This window comes from Chlorocebus sabaeus, chromosome 19 (genome assembly GCF_047675955.1).
Source record: "Chlorocebus sabaeus isolate Y175 chromosome 19, mChlSab1.0.hap1, whole genome shotgun sequence".
In the NCBI taxonomy this organism is placed as follows: Eukaryota; Metazoa; Chordata; class Mammalia; order Primates; family Cercopithecidae; genus Chlorocebus; species Chlorocebus sabaeus.
Genome location: NC_132922.1, coordinates 8,950,867 through 8,969,766, shown reverse-complemented (window position 1 = coordinate 8,969,766; position 18,900 = coordinate 8,950,867). Strand labels below are relative to the sequence as shown.

Here is an 18,900-nt window from a genome sequence, read left to right as displayed (position 1 = left end):
GGAATGGCTATTCACAAGCATAGTCTCACTATGTTTCTTACCAATACGTGAACCTGTCAAGCACTGCACACCTTCTCAAGCTTTGGAATCAGACTAGCAACCACCACTCTCTCTCTTTTCCACACTGATTTCCACACAGTACTATGACAGATACGACACCTTCAAAGGAAGCTAGTGTGATCTCAATGCTGAGGCTGCAGGCTCTCCCCATCTAGTCACTTTATAAGTGCCCAGCTGATGTTGAGCATCACTGTTTTCCTCGAAAGTTTAAAATAGCCTGTTCCGCCCCTGATCACTTGCTGTGGCACCTCAGACTGCCTTGGCACATGATTTGAGAGCCATGGGGTTAGACCGATGTTGGGGGACACAACCTGGGGCTGGGACTGGCTCAGGGGTACTGAGTGACTCTCAGGATCTAAACAGTTGTGGGGTTCTTGCCACAGCCTCTTTCACATCAGGTATTTAGCAGATGAGTTACAGGGGGGGCTCCTAGGCCCCAGCTGGGGAGGATTCTGATGTCTATAAAATTTAGGAAAACTTTAAAAAATTTTTTTTTTTTTTAGACCAGGCATGGTGGCTTGTGCCTGTAATCCCAGCACTTCGGGAGGCTGAGGTAGGAGGATCACTTGAGCACAGGAGTTCAAGACCAGCCTGGGCAACATGGTGAAACCCCATCTCTACCAAAAATACAAAACTTAGCCTGGCATGGTGGCAGGCCCGGTTTCTTTTTGTGTGGCATGTGGTCCAAGCTACTCAGGAGACCAAGGTGGGAAGATTGCTTGAGCCCAGGAGGTCGAGACTGTAGTGAGCTGTGATTGTGCCACTGCCCTGTAGCCTGGGTGACAGAGCAAGATCCTCTCTCAAAAAAGAAAAAAGGAAAATTGGTACGGGACTATAATGCCAAGAAAATTAAGAGTAACAAAAGCTGTTATCTCAATTTCCCTTATAGAAGCCATACTGCAGAGGACTGTATCCCAGGATTTCTATTTCTTATTAGTTCAAACCACCAAACTCAAGCTCCCCTGCCCTCAACTGAAAGTTGTTATTAATACAACTAAAAGTTTTTTTTGTTTGTTTGTTTGTTTTTTTCTGGAGACAGAGTCTCACTCTTGTCACCTAGGCTGGAGTGCAATGGCATAATCTCAGCTCACTGCATCTCCACCTCCCAGGTTCAAGCAATTCTCCTGCCTCAGCCTCCTGAGTAGCTGGGATTACAGGTGCCTGCTACCATACCTGGCTAATTTTGTATTTTTAGTAGAGACAGGGTTTCACCATGTTGGCCAGACTGGTGTCAAACTCTTGACCTCAGGTGATCCACCTGCCTTGGCCTCCCAATGTGCTGGGATTGCAGGCGTGAGCCACCGCACCCGGCCTGTTTTAAGAATTAAGCTTAATTCTTGAGCTACTCGGGAGGCTGAGGCAGAATTGCTAGAACCCGGGAGGCAGAGGTTGCAGTGAGCCGAGATCACACCACTGCACTCCAGCCTGGGTGACAGAGCGAGACTGTGTCTTTAAAAAAAAAAAAGAAAAAGAGAAAGAAAATAGTTAAGCTTAAAATACATTTTAACTTAGTAATTTCCACATTGGCCTTTCTGGTTCCTCTTGCCATATGACCTGGACTAGGCTTTGCTTCTGCTTATAACATCTGGGTCCTTGTGAGGGACCAGTGGTCCTCAGTTTCTCCTGGAGCAACCACCAGGCTCCCTTGCTAATTGGACGCGTGGAATTGGCTGTTCTTGGAAAGAGAGTTGGAGTCAACCATTCAAGTGTTCTGGGACCTCGGAAGCCCTGGAATCTCGCCACCAGCCCCCAGCCTCCCTCCCTGCTCAGCTCCTCAACTGCTATTCTCCCACCATTGCAGTTATCAGCTCAGATTCAGTGAGTGCTTTGTGGAAGGTTGGCGGAGGGTCACAAGGTTCCTCTACATTTGTTCTCCAACATCCAGTATCAACACTGGTTAGCAAAGAGGAGGAAGGACTATTGGTGCCACTGGTCCCATGATTAGAAATGTAAGTGAAACACCCCACCTCATCTCATAAGCTGCCTTGAGATTATGAGTATGTGTCTATAGAGCAGGTTGCTTTTTCTCAGATTCAGGCAGTGTCTCCAGGTTCCCCCTGGAGAGAGACAGTCTTCTCTGTCTGTGTCCTTGAGTGGCACTCCGACAGTGCTATTTCTGACCCTGGCATTCAAGTCTTCTGAAGCCGTTACATTCGCTGATGGCTACTTAGAGCCCAGTAAAGGTCAGAACCATCAGACTGAACCAGACCATGAAACAGCTCTGCTCCTGTGGGGGCAAGGGCTGGGGTGTGGAAGCGACGTCTGCGGGCCTTGGCCTGGCAGCTCTGCCCCTGGGCTCCCTGGACTTTCTATCTTATGCTTCTCCCTCCCTCCTGTCTTCTCTCCTCAGTTCCTCACTCACCCTGGCCTGTTTTGGGGAGTGGTTATGGGTTGGAAGTCGTGATTGTTAGTGTGAAAATATCCTCACTCAAAAAGTGACAGAACTGAAAACATGGTAGATAGTATTGTCCCTGCAGTTCCTGTCAGTGGGGTCCTGAAATGATGTTATCCCGGCAAGTGGAGTAGAGGCCCAGTGACCAGGGCCCTGGCTCTTTGAATTGTCCCACAAAGAGGCTTTCCAAGTTCCCCCTCTGTTCTTTCTCACAGACTAGTATTCACATCAGGGGCTCATGCAGGGGTGCCATGGGGTTTCTGTAGGGGGCTGCCCTTGCAGGGCCAGCTTTGTGGGGAGAGTCTCTCACCCACCTACACACAGATACTTGCCTGCATGGGGCCTGGGCTGGCCTCCCAGCTGCCCCTTCACTCCAGTGCCATCTGATGTGACCCTGTCCGTTGGCCATGTGCCGAGCACTGTTCTAAACTTTACATGCAAAGTAAAAGTAAAAGAAAAATTAGTCAAAGCAGAATAATTTTGCCTAAAATAGTCTAAAAGATATATAATTAAAATTACATGATAAAAAGTCCCACGATAGAAGGGGCAGCCTGGCTTGGCACTCACGGGGCTGAGGGGGAAGTATAGCAGCCGGGGGGCCCCTGAGACCCCTCCTTGGGAAACCATCTTCCTAGTTTACCCTGCAGGTTGAATGCCAGTAGGATTAGGCAGCCCCAGCAGGACAGGATGCAGCATCCTGAGCCTTGTGGCTGCTCCCCGCCCTCCTGCTGGGATTTGGACCTAGTCAGCAAGTCCAGCACACTCCACTGGTGGGCTTGCCCTAGTTTCCATGGTGGGCTTTACTTCCAGGTACCTGTGGGAGTCCCCGCCCTGTGCTGAGCTTTCCCAGTCTCCCCCCGAGCTCACCTCCACCATGGTGCTTTCTACCACCTTGGTATTACCCCTGGTCCTTGTCCTTCCACAGAGCTACTTCCTCAGCCGAGCCCAGAGCCTGTGTGGCCCTGAGCACAGCGCTGTTCCTGACTCCCTGCGCTGGCTCTGCCACCCCCTGGGTCAGAAGTTTTTCATGGAGCGGAGCTGGTCTGTGAAGTCAACTGCCAAGGAGAGTCTATACTGTGCCCAGAGGAACCCAGGTGAGAATACCTTGGAGCCGTTCAGAATTGGAGAGAGCCATGCGAACCGCTGGTACTACAGAGTTACTGTGCACCAGACACGCGAGACACGGGTTGTCTCAGTCTTGTTGAGTCCGTTTGTTTGTTTGTTTGTTTGTTTGTTTGTTTGTTTGTTTGAACTGAAGCTCAGGGAGGTTGAGTAACTTGCCTAAGGTCACAAGCCTGATCAGAAATTGTCAGTGGCTAAGCTAGATGTGCAGCTCTGCTCTCTCTGACATTCAGAGCCTATGGTCCTTACATCACACAGTAATAAATTGTGATTAAGCTCCAAGTGTACTCTTAGCCCTTGTTTTGGGCACTTTGGAGACACAAAGGATGTGTGAGGCTTGCTTTCCCTGGCCTCCAGGTCTCTCCTATTGGGAGAGCAGACAGACATATATGGAGAGTTCGGGAACAATAGGTGGCAGGCGGTCATCAATTGCTCAGAGTGGTGACAGGGACGAAGCTTCAGGCATTGGAAGGAGATGCTGGCTTTCTGTCCCTGGCATTTGATAGTGATTGGAGTCGACTCACCCGGCCTTGGAGCAGTAGAGGCTGGTCGGGATTGACTTAGACCTTGAGTGCTCAGTGGCTGTCTGCTTTCTCCTGTACTTTTCCTCCCCTCTCAGAATTGGAGTCTGCAGGGACTGCAGTTACAGAGTGTGTGTGTCACGCATTGGGGGAGTTCGCTATCCTTTTTTTTAAATAATAACTTTATTGCTCAATGTGAGAATTGTATGCAACACCAAAATATAAAGGATGAAAGCAAAAGCAATCCTAAATCTTTCTACCCCACCCCTGCTGGCTAGACATGGACTTCTCAGTGGCTTTGTAGTCTCTGGCTCCAGGCCTTGTTACCTGGAATATGTTCATAAGTGTCCCTCCTTCTCCTGGTCATTAGATCAAGGCCCACATATCTTCCACATGTGAGGAGAGAGAAGGGGCTGGTGATTGAGGCCTGCCAGTGAAGAAACTCGCTGGTGACAGTCAGCTATCCAAGCATTACAAGGCCCCATGTCTAGCCAGTTCAGACAGGTCACTGCTGATGGCAGGTTCCACGACAAAGCTCTGAAAGAACAGGAGCATGTTCTTCATTGTCATGAGTGAGGCAGTAGGTACCACCTTTTCCTCCTTGCCTGGTGGTTCTCCTGAGCCACATGGAGAAGAGACATCCTCTGGAGACATTCCATTTTCTGTTTTCTGATCCAACTCCACCTGACAGCTCCCAATCATAGAGTAGTAAGCACTGTGTCAGGAGACACAGCACCCTCCCCCACATGCCCTCCCCACTGGAGCTTATCCAGAACTTCAGTCTTGGGCACTTCAGCCTGGGAGTGAACACTCTCCCCCAGCCTCCAGCTGTTCAGCACAGTAGTTCTGGGCTTTGGTGGAGAAGGGGGATCTGATCCCCATTCACAGGGCATGGCTGTGTTTTGAGTTTCTCTCCATAGACAAAATGGGCTCATAAATGAGCCCCATTTAACCCTCCTTGCCCATCTCTTTTTCCAGCCGACCCCATTGCGCAGGTCCACCAGGCCTTCTGCAAGAACCTGCTGGAACGAGCTATAGAGTCCTTGGTGAAACCTCAGGCCAAAAAGAAGGCTGGAGACCAGGAAGAAGAGAGCTGGTAAAGTCCCCAGACAAGTCCCCCTGCCTTAGGGCCTGTCCACACAGGCAACTCCAGGACAGCCTGAAGGCCTGCATTCATAGAGGGAAGCAAGCCCTGGCATCGGGTTGGCAAAGCAATCAAATGACTCCTTTGTATTTAAAAAATTAGAGCCCTGTGTTAACCCTGACCTGGCCTTTCCTCCTATACCAAGTATGCCTTTTTTTTTTTTTGAGACGGAGTCTCGCTGTGTCACCCAGGCTGGAGTGCGGTGGCCGGATCTCAGCTCACTGCAAGCTCTGCCTCCCAGGTTTACGCCATTCTCCTGCCTCAGCCTCCCGAGTAGCTGGGACTACAGGCGCCCGCCACCTCGCCCGGCTAGTTTTTTGTATTTTTTTTTTTTTAGTAGAGATGGGGTTTCACTGTGTTAGCCAGAATGGTCTCGATCTCCTGACCTCGTGATCTGCCCGTCTCGGCCTCCCAAAGTGCTGGGATTACAGGCTTGAGCCACCGCGCCCGGCCTAAATTTTTTTTGTATTTTTAGTAGAGACAGGCTTTCACCATGTTAGCCAGGATGGTCTCGATCTCCTGACCTCGTGATCTGCCTGCCTCAGCCTCCCAAAGTGCTGGGATTACAGGCCTGAGCCACCATGCCCTGCCCTTTTTTTTTTTTTGAGATGGAATTTCACTCTTGTTGTCCAGGCTAGAGTGCAATGGACCAGTCTCAGCTCACTGCAACCTCTGCCTCCCCGGTTCAAGCGATTCTTCCACCTCAGCCTCCCAAGTAGCTGGGATTATAGGTGCCTGCCACCATGCCCAGCTAACTTTTGTATTTTTAGTAGAGATGAGGTTTCACCATGTCAGTCAGGCTGGTCTCAAACTCCTGACCTCAGGCAGTCCGCCTGCCTCAGCCTCCCAAAGTGCTGAGATTACAGGCGTGAGCCACTGCACCTGGCAGGTGCGCCCATTTTTATGTATCCCTTTACCAAGCGGAGTCAGTACTTGGATCAAGTCAGGAATTTCATTAGCTTGCTTTGCTTTTTGGGGTAGGGAGCAGCGGCCTATTGAAAGGGAATGGAAATGAAATGTGACAAACTCAGCAGAAGGCAGACACATCTGGCCTGGACATCTTGGGGACCCAGCCCCTCATGGAATGTGCTGGGCAATTTTTGTCTCTGACGTACTTACCGAGCATAGTCCTTCTTTCGCAGGGTAAGACCTGAGAGGCAGATAGGTGCCAAAGTCACTTTCGTTTTTTGTTATTTTTGTTTGTTAAATGGGGGAGGTTTTTGAGACAGTGTCTCACTCTGTCACCCAGGCTGGAGTGTAGTGGCACAATCTTGGCTCACTGCAACCTCTGCTTCCTGGGTTCAAGTGGTTCTCCTGCCTCAGCCTCCCAAGTAGCTAGGATTACAGGCGCCTGCCACCACGCCTGGCTAATTTTTGTATTTCTTGGTAGAGTCAGAGTTTCACCATTCATCAGGCTGGTCTGGAACTCCTGATCTCAAATGATCTGCCTGCCTTGGCCTCCCAAAGTGCTGGGATTACAGGCGTGAGCCACCATACCCGGCCCCAAAGTCACTTTCCTACGAGGCCCAGATCCTGATTGGGGTGCACCTGAGGAAAGGGGGAGGGGTCAGTTCTGCCTGGGAGATAACAAAACTTTTGGGAGGAGATGACACTGGACTTGGGGCTTAAGGGGAGGAGTGAGGGTAGGCTGTGGGGGATGCCAGGGAAAGGCCTCCCATAGAGGGAAGAGTGTCAGTGTCAGTGACAGCCCAGAGACACGGAGGAAGGATGCCTGTGGAATACAAAGGGTGCACATAGACAGTGCTTGCGTGTGCCTGGGATGACAGGAAAGGGATGGAAATGGCCATTGGGTCTTAGAGCTGGAGAGCTGAACAGCCAGGTCATGAGGTGGGCCTTGTGTATGTGTTTTGATGTACATGGGACCCTTTCTTTTCTTCCTAGTGAATTCTCCAGTGCTCTGGAGTACCTGAAATTACTTCATTCTTTTGTGGACTCTGTGGGGATTGTGAGCCCCCCACTCTCCAGCAGCTCCGTGCTCAAATCCGCCCTGGGTAAGCACCTGCGGGTGGCCCACGGTCTCAGGGTGCTCAGGTCTTCACAGTGCTTTTGCCCCAGGGGTCCAGGGTGTTAGGAGTGTACATGCCAGCGTCTTCTCTGGATCCCAGGTTCATACCTATGGCCCTCATGTGACCCCAACTCACAGTCACCCCCTCCCAAACAGCACTCAGAGGCAGGAAACTATGGTTTCAGAGAAGTAGGGCAATGAGTGATTGAATGTCTTCCTCAAGCCCTGGCTGTGTGGCCCAGGTGAGGACCCTTCTTAATTCCCAGAAGAACAAGCAACGAGTGGCCGAGGCACCAGGGATGGCGGGGAGTCACCTTTCAGATGCACAGTGGCCCCTGATGGCAGCTCTTGGGCCTTACACTCTTTGTTCTGAAGAGACTTTTCATCTGGGCCTCTCTACCACTCCCCAGCCCCTCATCACCTCAGTGTCACAGCGCAGCCTGCTGACTGGATTAACACCAGGACATTTCTTTGCTTCTGTCCCTAAACTGCCTTCAGGACAATAGCACATCAGCTGCCAACTCTTGGGCTTTGGTGGCCACCTGGGAAGATGGGGGTATCAAGCTACCTCTGGTCACTCTCCCTGGGAAGGGAGGGATCCCAGAAAATCAGCCACCCTATCATGATCCCTGACCTGTGGCCTCTGTTTTCAAGTTTAGGGAAGCATGACCATCCCTGCTGGTTTTGTGGGATCACTACTGTCATCATTTTGCAGTTGAGAAAACTAAGGCTGAGAGAAGACTTAAAATACTCTTAACAGGAGCCTGTTCCAGATACCATTTTGAAGATACCATTCTTTATGGCTATTGAAAGCTTAGGTTGTATCCATCTTTTTACTTAAAAACAACACTGCAATGAACATCTGTGTTAAACTTTTTTCTCTCTTTAAGCCAGTTTCATTATGACAGACTGCCAAAAATGGGATTACTAGCTTAACGGGAGTGAACTTTTTTTTTTTTTGAGACGGAGTCTTGCTCTTGTTCTTGTTGCCCAGGCTGGAGGGCAATGGCGTGATCTCGCCCACTGCAACCTCCACCTCCCTGGGGTTCAAGTGATTCTCTTGCCTCAGCCTCCCTAGTAGCTGGGATTACAGGCGCCCACCACCGTGCCTGGCTAATTTTTTTGTGTATTTTTAGTAGAGTGGGGGTTTCACCATGTTGGCCAGGCTGGTCTCAAACTCCTGACCTCAGGTGATCCACCTGCCTCAGCCTTCCAAAATGCTGGGATTACAGACATGAACCACCGTGCCCAGCCAGGAGTGAACATTTTTAAGGCTCTTGATACATATTGCCAAACACTCTGCATGATTGCGCTGGTTTATTCCCCTCCCCCCAAGTCCTGGGTGTGGGAGCCCAGAGGCTATTGGCCCGTTCCCAGCAGGCAAAGATGTTACCCACCTCCTAGGAAGGAAGTGTAGCAGCCTCTGAGCGCCACAGGTCTCGTTTCTGTGGGTGTTGGAGTACGTTTGGTGCTGTTCCCCTCTAGGTCCAGACATCATCTGTCGGTGGTGGACGTCTGCAATCACTGTGGCCATCAGCTGGCTCCAGGGAGACGATGCAGCTGTACGCTCTCATTTTACCAAAGTAGAACGCATCCCCAAGGCCCTGGAAGTGACAGAGTGCGTAACCCTCCTTGGCCACTCACTTGCTTCTCTCCAGGGGAATCTTATTTGAGTTAGTGGGAGCAAGCTGGACTGGGTGGGCACGTTGGGGTGAAGGGTCAGGACTACATGACAGGTGGGCGGCTAGAAAAGTCAGGGGTGAGGGCACCATGGAAAACTCAAGTTGGGCCAGCAGGTCCTCTGTGCAAGTGTCCTGCTCTGCACAACACGACAGTTGTCCCAGCAGCTTTCAGCACTGCCTCCAGGTCCTCCTCCCTGCAGCCTTCATGACGCCACAGGCTGAAAAGAAGAGACAAGAGCACTGTGGCTCCCAGCATCTTCAGAAGCTTCGTGGTGGAGGCAGGCATTGGTGGTTCACAATCGGTGCAGAGAGGCCACCGTTGCCCCCAAAACTCATGTGCACTGGAGCATCCTGCCTCTGTGTGCCAGCATTTTACCCACTTTCCTTCAGCCACCTCCAGCCCCACCATCAACCCTGGCAACCTTGTCCTGTAACTAAAATAACCTTTAGCACATGGCATAACCAGAGAGCTTTTGACATTCCTCTTTGGAGATTCATGTCTGCGTCTTGGGGGCATTCAGCACTTAGTGATGGGCAGCCCTGCCTGCTGACTCCCCAGCTGTTTCTAATTGGATCTGAGTGTTCTAAGAGAAACTGTAAAATGCTCCAGGACAGAAAGGCCCCACGAGGTCCTAGCCTTAGAGCCAAGGCTGTAGCATTTCCTATCAAGCAGACTCTTAACCAGCACACAGGAAGTTGCTTAGAAGAGTGAGTATACACAGGCTTGAAGTCCTGTGTTCCCTGAAGTAGATGTGACATCCTAATTGCATTGAAGTAGCCCCATTTTTAAGCACTCTGACTAGATAAGCACCCAGCCCTGTGTAGCATTCCACCTGTATGTGTGTCTCCCCCAGTCAATCTGCCTGAGAGTAAGTTGTCCAAAGTCATCTCACTCCTGAGCAGCAGAGCTGCCATGGACAGCCAAGACACCCCTGCAGGCACTGGTGCCTCCTGGATTCACTTACGCCTGGGTCCCTCTGCTCTTCAGGGACTAGGATGCTATGAGACCCCTCCTCCATCCCTAGCCTCCCCTTCCACTCCCAGTCTGCTCTACAGAAAGAAGCTAAGTTTCTGCAGAGAGTTTAACACCACATATCTGGGAGGGTGGTCCCTTAAAGAACGCGTACAACATCTTATTGTGGCCAGTTTATAGGTAAGGAAACTGAGGCACACATGTTGGAATGACTTATCTTGGGTGGCTTCTTAGCAGCAGACGTGATGGTGAATCCTGTGTCTCTGACTTCCAGCATTGAATGAAGGTGCTACAGGGTGTGGCGCTCACCCTAGCTCAGGGCTGGCATTTCAGGTCTGAAGCCATAGTGGCAGCACTGCATTCAGTAGATGCACATGTCATATCAGTGTGGGGCATGGCTTGGGCCCTCTGCCTGTCACGCGGGTAACATAGCGACCTGCCTCTCGACTCCCTATCACTGCTGCAGGAGCCCCCTGGTGAAGGCCGTCTTCCATGCCTGCAGAGCCATGCATGCTTCACTCCCTGGGAAAGCAGATGGGCAGCAGAGTTCCTTCTGCCATTGTGAGAGGGCCAGCGGCCACCTATGGAGCAGCCTCAACGTCAGCGGGACCACCTCTGACTCTGCCCTCAACCACGTGAGTGGGGCCTGAGCTGGCCCTGGGGGAGGTGCTCTGCACTGGTTTATGAGAACACTCCCACTCACCTCATGCTGACCCCAAAAGTGGGGCCATCCAAGAGACAGAGAAACCAGGACAGCAGCCCCCTTTCAAAAAAAGTTACAGCCTATTGGCCTAGGTGGACTGCCTTTTCAGCCTCTGAGGCAAGTGTGTTTCTACCTGCACCTTTCTTAGGCTCCCAGAGTCCCAGGTCCTGCTGGCCCATAGCATCTGTAAATCCAGGTACACCCCAGCTGGCCAGGGGTTCACCCTGCATTTGCTCCAGCAGTTTGCATGACTTCCCAGGCCTCTGCAGGCAGCCTTGGAGTGGGCCCCTGCCCCCTTGGGCACACAAACAGAGCCGAAGACCACCCTGGGCACCTCCCTGGCTGGCTGTACACCTCCTGGCGGGCAGCTGCGGTGCATTGTAGTTGCATTGCATGTTCTGGTGGTACCCATGCAATGTTTCCACAGTGCATCACAGAGGCCTGCCTGGCCCTCGAGAGCCTGCCCATCGTGCCCTGACCAAAGGCCCGATCACTTGGGGGAGGGGATCCTGATAGAGGGCACTGCTGCCACTGTTGGGACCTAAGTCACAGCCATCCCAGGAAACAGAGGAGGGCCCCCCGCTGAAAGTGGAGCATCACCTGGTCTCCTGAGGAACATGTGCTTAACTCCAGAGTAGGAGGGACAGGGAGAGTCCTGGAGATTCAGATTCTCAGCCACTCCCTGGGGTTTGGTCTCAGCTGGCTAGGCTAGTACTTCAAGCTAGATATTGTCAGTGGACCTGGGCACTGGGAAGATCCCAGGACAGCGTGCCAGCCCCTATAGGGACAGGCAGTGTGCAGAAAAGGCCCCAACTGGCTGGGCACGGTGGCTCACACCTGTAATCCCAGCACTTTGGGAAGCTGAGGTGGGCAGATACCTGAGGTCAGGAGTTCGAGACCAGCCTGGCCAACATGATGAAACCCCTTTTGTACTAAAAATACAAAAATTAACCAGGTGTGATGGCATATATCTGTAATCCCAGCTACTCAGGAGGCTGAGGCAGAAGAATGGCTTGAACCCGGGAGGGAGAGGTTGCGGTGAGGCAAGATCGTGCCACTGCACTCCAGCCTGGGTAACAGAGCGAGACTCCATCTTTTAAAAAATACGGGGTGGGGGGGCAAATGCCCTGGGCTGCCAAGACCAAAGGCAGATGGCGAGCCACATCTCAGCTTCTCTTTTGGGCTTTCCATTAGTCTCTTCCATATTTATCTTCATGAGAGAACCAAACAGTACAGGCTCAGTTTGGTGAATGAGAGACTTGCAGCCACCCTTTGGACCAGGATTCCTTGATAGCAGCTCTGTGGTAGGAGAGTGAGCCTAGAAGACGAGCCCATGCAGCCTGATGGCCCTCAGAGGGCAGAATCCAGCCATAGGCTTGCTGCCTCCACGTCCACAGGTGCTCCTGCAGCATGCACAGCTTAGAAGCGCCAGGTTTTGTTTGAGGAGAGGGATCCTTATCCACGTCCCCTTGAAGCACACAACAGCCAGAAAACAGTGTAGGCAAGGATCCAGGTCTCGTGCTGGGACAGGGCAGGGTCTTCCCCAGGCCCAGTGTCTTGGGAAGGAGGAAAGCCAGGGCTAGGTGAGATGAGGCTTGGCCTGAGGGAGTTCATCTGGACCGGCGGGCTACTTGCGGCCCATCTCAACAAGGACTCGCTGCTGCTCACTGCTTGGTGTCGTGCTGGTGTGCCACTGCAAGCCAGGTGGGCAGCCTAGCCCCGTAGGTAGTGGGCGGAGAGTATGCATGGCCCACATGCAGTACCTTCTCATATGACACAGCAGCCCTGTGGTGGTGCCACTTCCATTTTTTTGGATGAAGAAACAGACTCAGAGAGACTAAGTCCTATGCCAGGGTCATGTAGCTAGTAAGTGGCAGAGCCAGGTCAGTCAGCCTAGTCCCCAAGCACTAAACCATTCTGTGGTTGTCTTCTGAGACACCTGTCTTCCTCTCCCCCTCCTCCTCCTCCTTCCCCCAGCCCCATCTCCAAGCTCTGCTGCCACTTCAGGCTTTTCCTTGGCACCTAGTGGGTATCTCAGCCTCCTAGCCAGCCATGGTGGAGCTCCCATGGGGTGGGAGAACCTGGGTTTGATTTTTGCCCCTGCCACCTGCCTGTGCTGTGTCCCTTATACAAGCTGCTGTCCCTGTCAGAGCCTTGCTTTCTCACCTGCAGAATGGAGAGGGCTTGTCTCCCACCTCCTGGGGCCATGGAAGGGACTGGTTCTCCCCTGAGCTGTTCCCTCACGTCCTGCGGAGTTCGCCAGGCTCTGGGGCTCTCCACTTCCTCCCAGAACTGCTGAGTGTTGGTCTTGGGGGAAGCCTGGTAGGTGCTGGGATCCTCGCCTCAGGGATGGGCCAGTCACCTGTTCCCCCTCTCTCGTGGCTGACCCCACAGGTGGTCCAGCTGCTCACCTGTGACCTGCTACTGTCGCTACGGACAACACTCTGGCAAAAGCAGGCCAGTGCCAGCCAGGCTGTGGGAGAGACCTACCACGCATCAGGCGCTGAACTGGCGGGCTTCCAGCGGGACCTGGGCAGCCTGCGCAGGCTGGCACACAGCTTCCGCCCAGCGTACCGCAAGGTGAGGCCCAGCTGGCTGGTGGGGCAGGGCAGATTGGAGCCTGTGGGGCCTGAGCCCAGAACCCAGCATGGGCACCAGCGCATGGTGGTGGAGTTGGCCCTCTGAGGTCAGCCTGGTGACCTGTCGAGCACCTGCTTGGCTCATGCCCAACACTGGGCTGGGCGCCATGTGTCCCTGTGTTCAGCACACGTTGGTTGAGTGCCTGCTGTGTGCCTGGCCCCGGAGCTCAGCAGGGAGCAGGCCACACTTTGCCGCCACAGACGGGCCAGCAGGGAGCTGTGCCTCCCCAGGCACATGCTGAGTGGGAGGGCTCTGAGGGCAATGGCGGCAAGTCAGGGCTCCTGGCCCGGTCCCAAGCTCCGCTTTGACTTTCATAACTGTTGGCAAAGTGACAATTTCTCTAGAACCGCACTTAAAGGGAAATTCACTCTCTTTTTCATAGTAATTAGAGGCTTCGGTTCTGCTGCTGGGTAACATCCTCTTGGCAGTGGCCACATGATCTCAACTAAGTCAGAGGAAAGGTCTATGACTGGGCTTGCCGGGCTCCAGCCATTTCCATTTTTGTTTATTTTTATTGCTACATAATTTATTCAACATATTTGTACCTGTATTTTTTTCTAAAAATTTGTGTGAGATGACTCAGAAGTGTCATTGAGGGGGCACAGGCGGGGCTGGAAGGAGACGGCCTCAGAGCGAGGCTGCTTCTGTGGAGCCTGATATTCAGCCCCCACACCCATCACCCTGAGGTGCTGTGGGACCCACACGGTTGCACTAGGCCACTGTGTGCATCGAGCCAAGACAGACACAGCAGACAGTATCATCAGAGAGCCATTCCTTACTATGGAAAAGAAGACATGTACCCCAAGGCCTGGGGCGGTACCCCTGCCTCCTGGAGCCCCCTCTGGTCAGCCCTCCAGTCTGCTCACAGCATGGCTGGCAACAATGGCCTTTTTTTTTTTTTTTTTTTTTTTTTTTTAAATAGATGAGGTCTTGCTGTGTGCCCCAGGCTGGTCTCAAACCCCTAGCCTCAAGCTATCCTCCTGCCTCCACCTCCCAAAGTGCTGGGATTACAGGTGTGAGCCACCTCGCCTGGTCCAAAGGCCTCCTCTTAAATACCATTTCCATTCTGCTTCTCCCTGCTGAGAGCCCATCAGTGGCTCCCCATTGCCTACCAGGACCAGAATCCACTTGGCAGCACTGAAGACCCTCCCTGAAGACTGAGATATAAAGGCATCAAAAAGAGCTTGAGATTTTAAGAAATGGCAGACCTCGGCCTTGCCCTTCACCCACCAGTGGCTCATACCTAAGTGCTGCAGACTTTACCTGCACACCTCTAGACTCTGTTCCTTTCTAAAGATACAGAAAGAGGATACCAGACCTCTCTGGTACCAGCCCAAGTATCCCTCCTCACCCCTCTGTCCCTGTCACACCTGTCCTTTTGTCAAACTTGAAGCAGCCTCCAGGGCCTTGGGGCTTCACCCAGGACACTTGTCTGCCAGCCCCACAAGGTACATCCAGGGCTTTCTTGTCACCAGTTGGGAAAAGCAGGCCTTTTGCCTCTCTCACCTCTCGCCTCTCGTCCTGCTCCTGCCGTTCAGCCAGGTTTCCAGCCTGGCTCACAGTCAGAGTAGGGGACAACAAAGTTCGCTTTTCAGGGGTGAGCAAGGCAAGTTGGTGTGGGAAGGGATGTTATCAGGTGGCAGGCGAGATGGCTAAGGGAGAGCTACCCTGGGCATAGACAGGTGGGGACCAGGGGTATGACGGATGTCACCCCGGCGCCTCCCCAGGTGTTCCTGCACGAAGCGACCGTGCGCCTGATGGCAGGAGCCAGCCCCACCCGCACCCACCAGCTGCTGGAACACAGCCTGCGGCGGCGCACCACACAGAGCGCCAAGCACGGTGAGTCCACCACTCCCCAGCTCACAGGCTGGGCTGGGCCCTGACCCCTGGGAAGAGAGGAGAGAAGGGGCCAGCCCAACCCCCACACCTGGCAGCGGTGCCCAGCACACCTCTCGCCTGAGAATGAAAGAAGCCTGGGGCCGCCCGTGGTGGGCTGCAGGGGTTGGGGTGGTCATGGGTCATGCTCTGCTCAGGGAAGGAGGGTTGGGGTGGCGTCCCCACACAGGCGCACGCATCGAGCCAGGTCATGTGGGTCCATCTCAGTCCCACCATGGGCTGGCTGTGAGAGACTGGACAAATCCACTTCTTTTCCATGGATTGGGTGGGGCAGCAGACCCCACCTCCCAGGATGGGTGTCAGTGTTCAGTGAATGAATCCAGGTAACGCCAAGGAACAGCACCGGCTTCATGGCAGACTCTCGGTTCTGACACACATCTCCTTCCCACAGGAGAGGTGGATGCCTGGCCTGGCCAGCGAGAGCGGGCCACCGCCATCCTGCTGGCCTGCCGCCACCTGCCCCTCTCCTTCCTCTCCTCCCCGGGCCAGCGGGCAGTGCTACTGGCCGAGGCTGCCCGCACCCTGGAGAAGGTGGGTGACCGGCGCTCCTGCAACGACTGCCAGCAGATGATTGTCAAGCTGGGTGGTGGCACTGCTATTGCCGCCTCCTGACCATCAGGCTCAGTCCACCCCTCCACTTCTCTCTCGGTTCCTCTCTCCCCCAGCATCCTCCCGCTGAGAGTGGTGGGGAGGAGCCTTGTCATCTTAGCTGTCACCTGCCGAGGCTTCTGGGCCACCTCAGGCCAGTAGGCCCCTGGGCAGAGCCCCTTAAAGCTGCTGTCACTAGATGCCCATGGTCCAGGGCCTGGTGGGCATAAGAGGAAAGGTAGCAGGGCAGAAACTGGGCAGCTCTGACTTGATAGCAGCAGGGGGAGCTCCCAAGCTGCCAAGCCCCTGCCTCCAGCCTTCCTGAGTTTCTCTCTCCTGAACCCTACTCTCTCCTTTTTGCTTCCTCAGTTTTTATCAGGCTTCCTCTGGGGGACAGCAGTCTCTGAGCACCAGGGAGCAGTTGCCCTCAGGCCCGTGCCCGGCATGCCCTCCCCCCTTTTTATACAAATGTTTTCTACCAGTGTGCTTGGGTTTGCCATGATGCAAGGCTGAGTTGCTGTAGCATCTTGATTCTCTCCCTGGGTCTGCGTTCCCTCCCCTGTGGCTGGCTGAGCCTGCTCATTGTTTTTCCCTTTATTACACAGGACAGCCAGGGGAGGAGGGGGCCCAGCCCTGGGAGGCTGGTGGGAGGCAGGGGGTAGGCCTGCGGATGGATGAAATAATGTCAGCATTATTTTTTAATTTTTTAAAAAAATAAATGGTATCTTATTTAATTGTCCTGTTCCTTCCCACTCCCCGCCTCCTAGGATGTCAGCCCAAGCTCAGGTTGGGCCCAGGGAGCTGGGAGAAATGAAGCCACCCATTGGGACTGGGGACAAGGTGCCTTCAGCATGGCTTCTAGGTTCCCTCCTCCCCTACCCCAGCTCCCACCTCCACAGTACAGACTGTCCCCAACTTAACAATGGTTCAACTTCAACCATGTTTCAACTTTACAGTTGGTCTGTTGGGGTATTAAATGAATTTTTTACTTATGATATTTTCGTTTATGATGGGTTTATCAGGAAGTAACCCCATGGTAAGTTGCATATCTGTATACTTTTATCCCTAATTCTTGACCCAAAAATAAACCAGGGCGGCAAGGACCAACCCCTAATCCCTCCCCAGCGGCAAGCCTTTCTTTTCAGAGTGGGCAGAGGATTGCCTATGGTGGGCACTAGGAATGAGGTCCCCTGCCTTGATGTGTGTCCTAGGAGAAAAAGTCCTACTTTTCTGGACCCCCTGGTGCAGCACCTCCCAGAGACTGTTTCTCCCAGGGCCTCCTGAGTGACAGGGGTCCTGCCTCCCTGTGCCTCGTCCTCAAGCTGGTTGGAGCAGAGGGTGGGCAGGCGCCCCAGCACAGACTGGGGGGTGCTCACAACAGGGCCACCTCGATGCAGGCTGGAATGTTGTCCCTGGGGTGTGCTTGGACCCCACCTGCTTGCTTTCTCTCCTGCCCCTCCCCTACTCTCACTGTAATTTATGGACCCTGCCCACCTGCGTGTCGTGTGTATGTCCTGTGCCTTTTCTCACTGTTGTTTGGGGGTGGGAGAGGGTGGTTTTTCACTGAAAAGGGGGATACACCTATGGCTTCTTTGATGTTCAATCAGTCACCGTGTCCCAGACATAGGTTATTCAATAAACACAGATTGGTACCACCCAGCACAAGGTGTGTGAGGGTCTGTAGTGCGACTGCTGTGGTGTCCAGCCAAGGGGCTACGTGACTTGGCAGGCAGTGGGCCAGGGACTGAGGGCAGCCCCCCAACTGCTGAGAGGGCCCCTGGCCTCAGTCTAAAGGGCCTCCCTTGCCCACCTTCTGTCCGGTGCCTGGCACACCCTCCAGCCTGGGATAAAAGGGCTGTGGGTGGCACTTCAGGGGTCACAGGTCACTGTATCCAGGTTCCAGTTTGTTCCCTGGATGTAATGCTGGCTGGCTGACAGATTTGGGGTGCTGACCATCTCCCCCACTGGGTAAGCTGCTCCTTAGTTTCTCCCTCCCTAAAGGCAGTGACCCTCTGAGCCAGGAGGCTCACTGGCCCACAAGTCAGATCCAAGTCCAGGTCCCATGCTTCCCAGCTGGGTCACCTTGGGCAGGACCTGGCCTCAGTCTCCACTTCCACTTGTGCAGAATTGGGAAGCTAAGCCCAGCCATGAACTGCAGCTCCACAGGCTTGTGTGCCAGGACTGAGTGATGGGATGCAAGTTTACAGCGAGTGTCTTGTGTGGCTGGTGAGGCCAGGCTTGGCGTAAGCCACACCAGGGGGAGGACCACAGACTGGGATGGGCCTCGTCACAAGAGGAGTCAGGATGGGACTGAGCATGGGGCTGAATCTCTTCAGCTATGAGCCACGTCCTTCTCTGAAGGGTAGTCACAGCATGCTACACTGCCCTGAGGAGCAGAACAGCCCAGTGAGGCCTAGTTGCTGGTCCCGTGCATGGCTCCATCATTTTCAGGGATGGTCACTGCCCACAGCCTAGGCCTGGCTCCACTGGGATGGAGATCCGGGGCCCTAGGGACTGAGAATGGGCAGGGGGGATTGCCCACACAGCACAGCCCAGCCACAGGGTGTGTCATGTGTTGGGGGGCAGGGGATGGGAGGTGGGGTGAGAAGGAACCAGATTCCTTTGTGATTCTGTGTAGGCACCATGACTCAGCCCCCACCCTCCTCCTCCAGCTCTGCACAGCTGTGGGACTGGGGCAGGACCGTGGGCCCAGGGCTCTGTCCTGGTTTCCTTAACAGCCTAAAGGGACAGGGAGGGACCCTTCAAGTGGCAGGAATGGAGACCAGGCCTGGTGGGTTCTGGGGCCTCGGGGCAGCCCAGCCAGCAGAAGGAAAGCTCCAGACTGTTTATATATACCCTGGGAACAGGGAACCCTCCCTCCCAGCCAAACTGCCTGTTCCTTGCCATTCCAGCCGATTCACCGCAATCCAGGAGGGTCCTAACCTGGGAGTCTGCTGGGTGACCTTGGGAAAGCTACTTAGGTCTCAAAACCCGAATTTCCTCCTCTGTAAAGACATACCTCCCTTGAGGCTCTTGTGAATTTCATGAGAAAGGCCAACAAATGGTGGCCATTGTTCTTGAAACAGTACACCACACTTCAGGTACTCGGGAGGGAAACAGACCCGCCTGGGTGGCTTTGCTGAGGTCACACAC

The 18,900-nt window shown here is 53.7% G+C and overlaps 1 protein-coding gene across 1 annotated transcript in view; it reads left to right on the top strand.

Annotated features, from left to right (window-relative positions):
* SREBF2 (sterol regulatory element binding transcription factor 2) overlaps positions 1-17,406 on the top strand; it is a 74,970-nt gene extending 57,564 nt beyond the window's left edge. Inside the window, exons 12-19 of the mRNA XM_007975929.3 lie at positions 3,378-3,546; positions 5,074-5,191; positions 7,142-7,251; positions 8,751-8,883; positions 10,387-10,555; positions 13,018-13,203; positions 14,991-15,102; positions 15,551-17,406. Coding sequence (XP_007974120.2) covers positions 3,378-3,546; positions 5,074-5,191; positions 7,142-7,251; positions 8,751-8,883; positions 10,387-10,555; positions 13,018-13,203; positions 14,991-15,102; positions 15,551-15,771 — 1,218 coding nt within the window. The 3' untranslated portion in view covers positions 15,772-17,406. The remainder of the gene's footprint in view (positions 1-3,377; positions 3,547-5,073; positions 5,192-7,141; positions 7,252-8,750; positions 8,884-10,386; positions 10,556-13,017; positions 13,204-14,990; positions 15,103-15,550) is intronic.
* Positions 17,407-18,900: the final 1,494 nt, after the last annotated feature.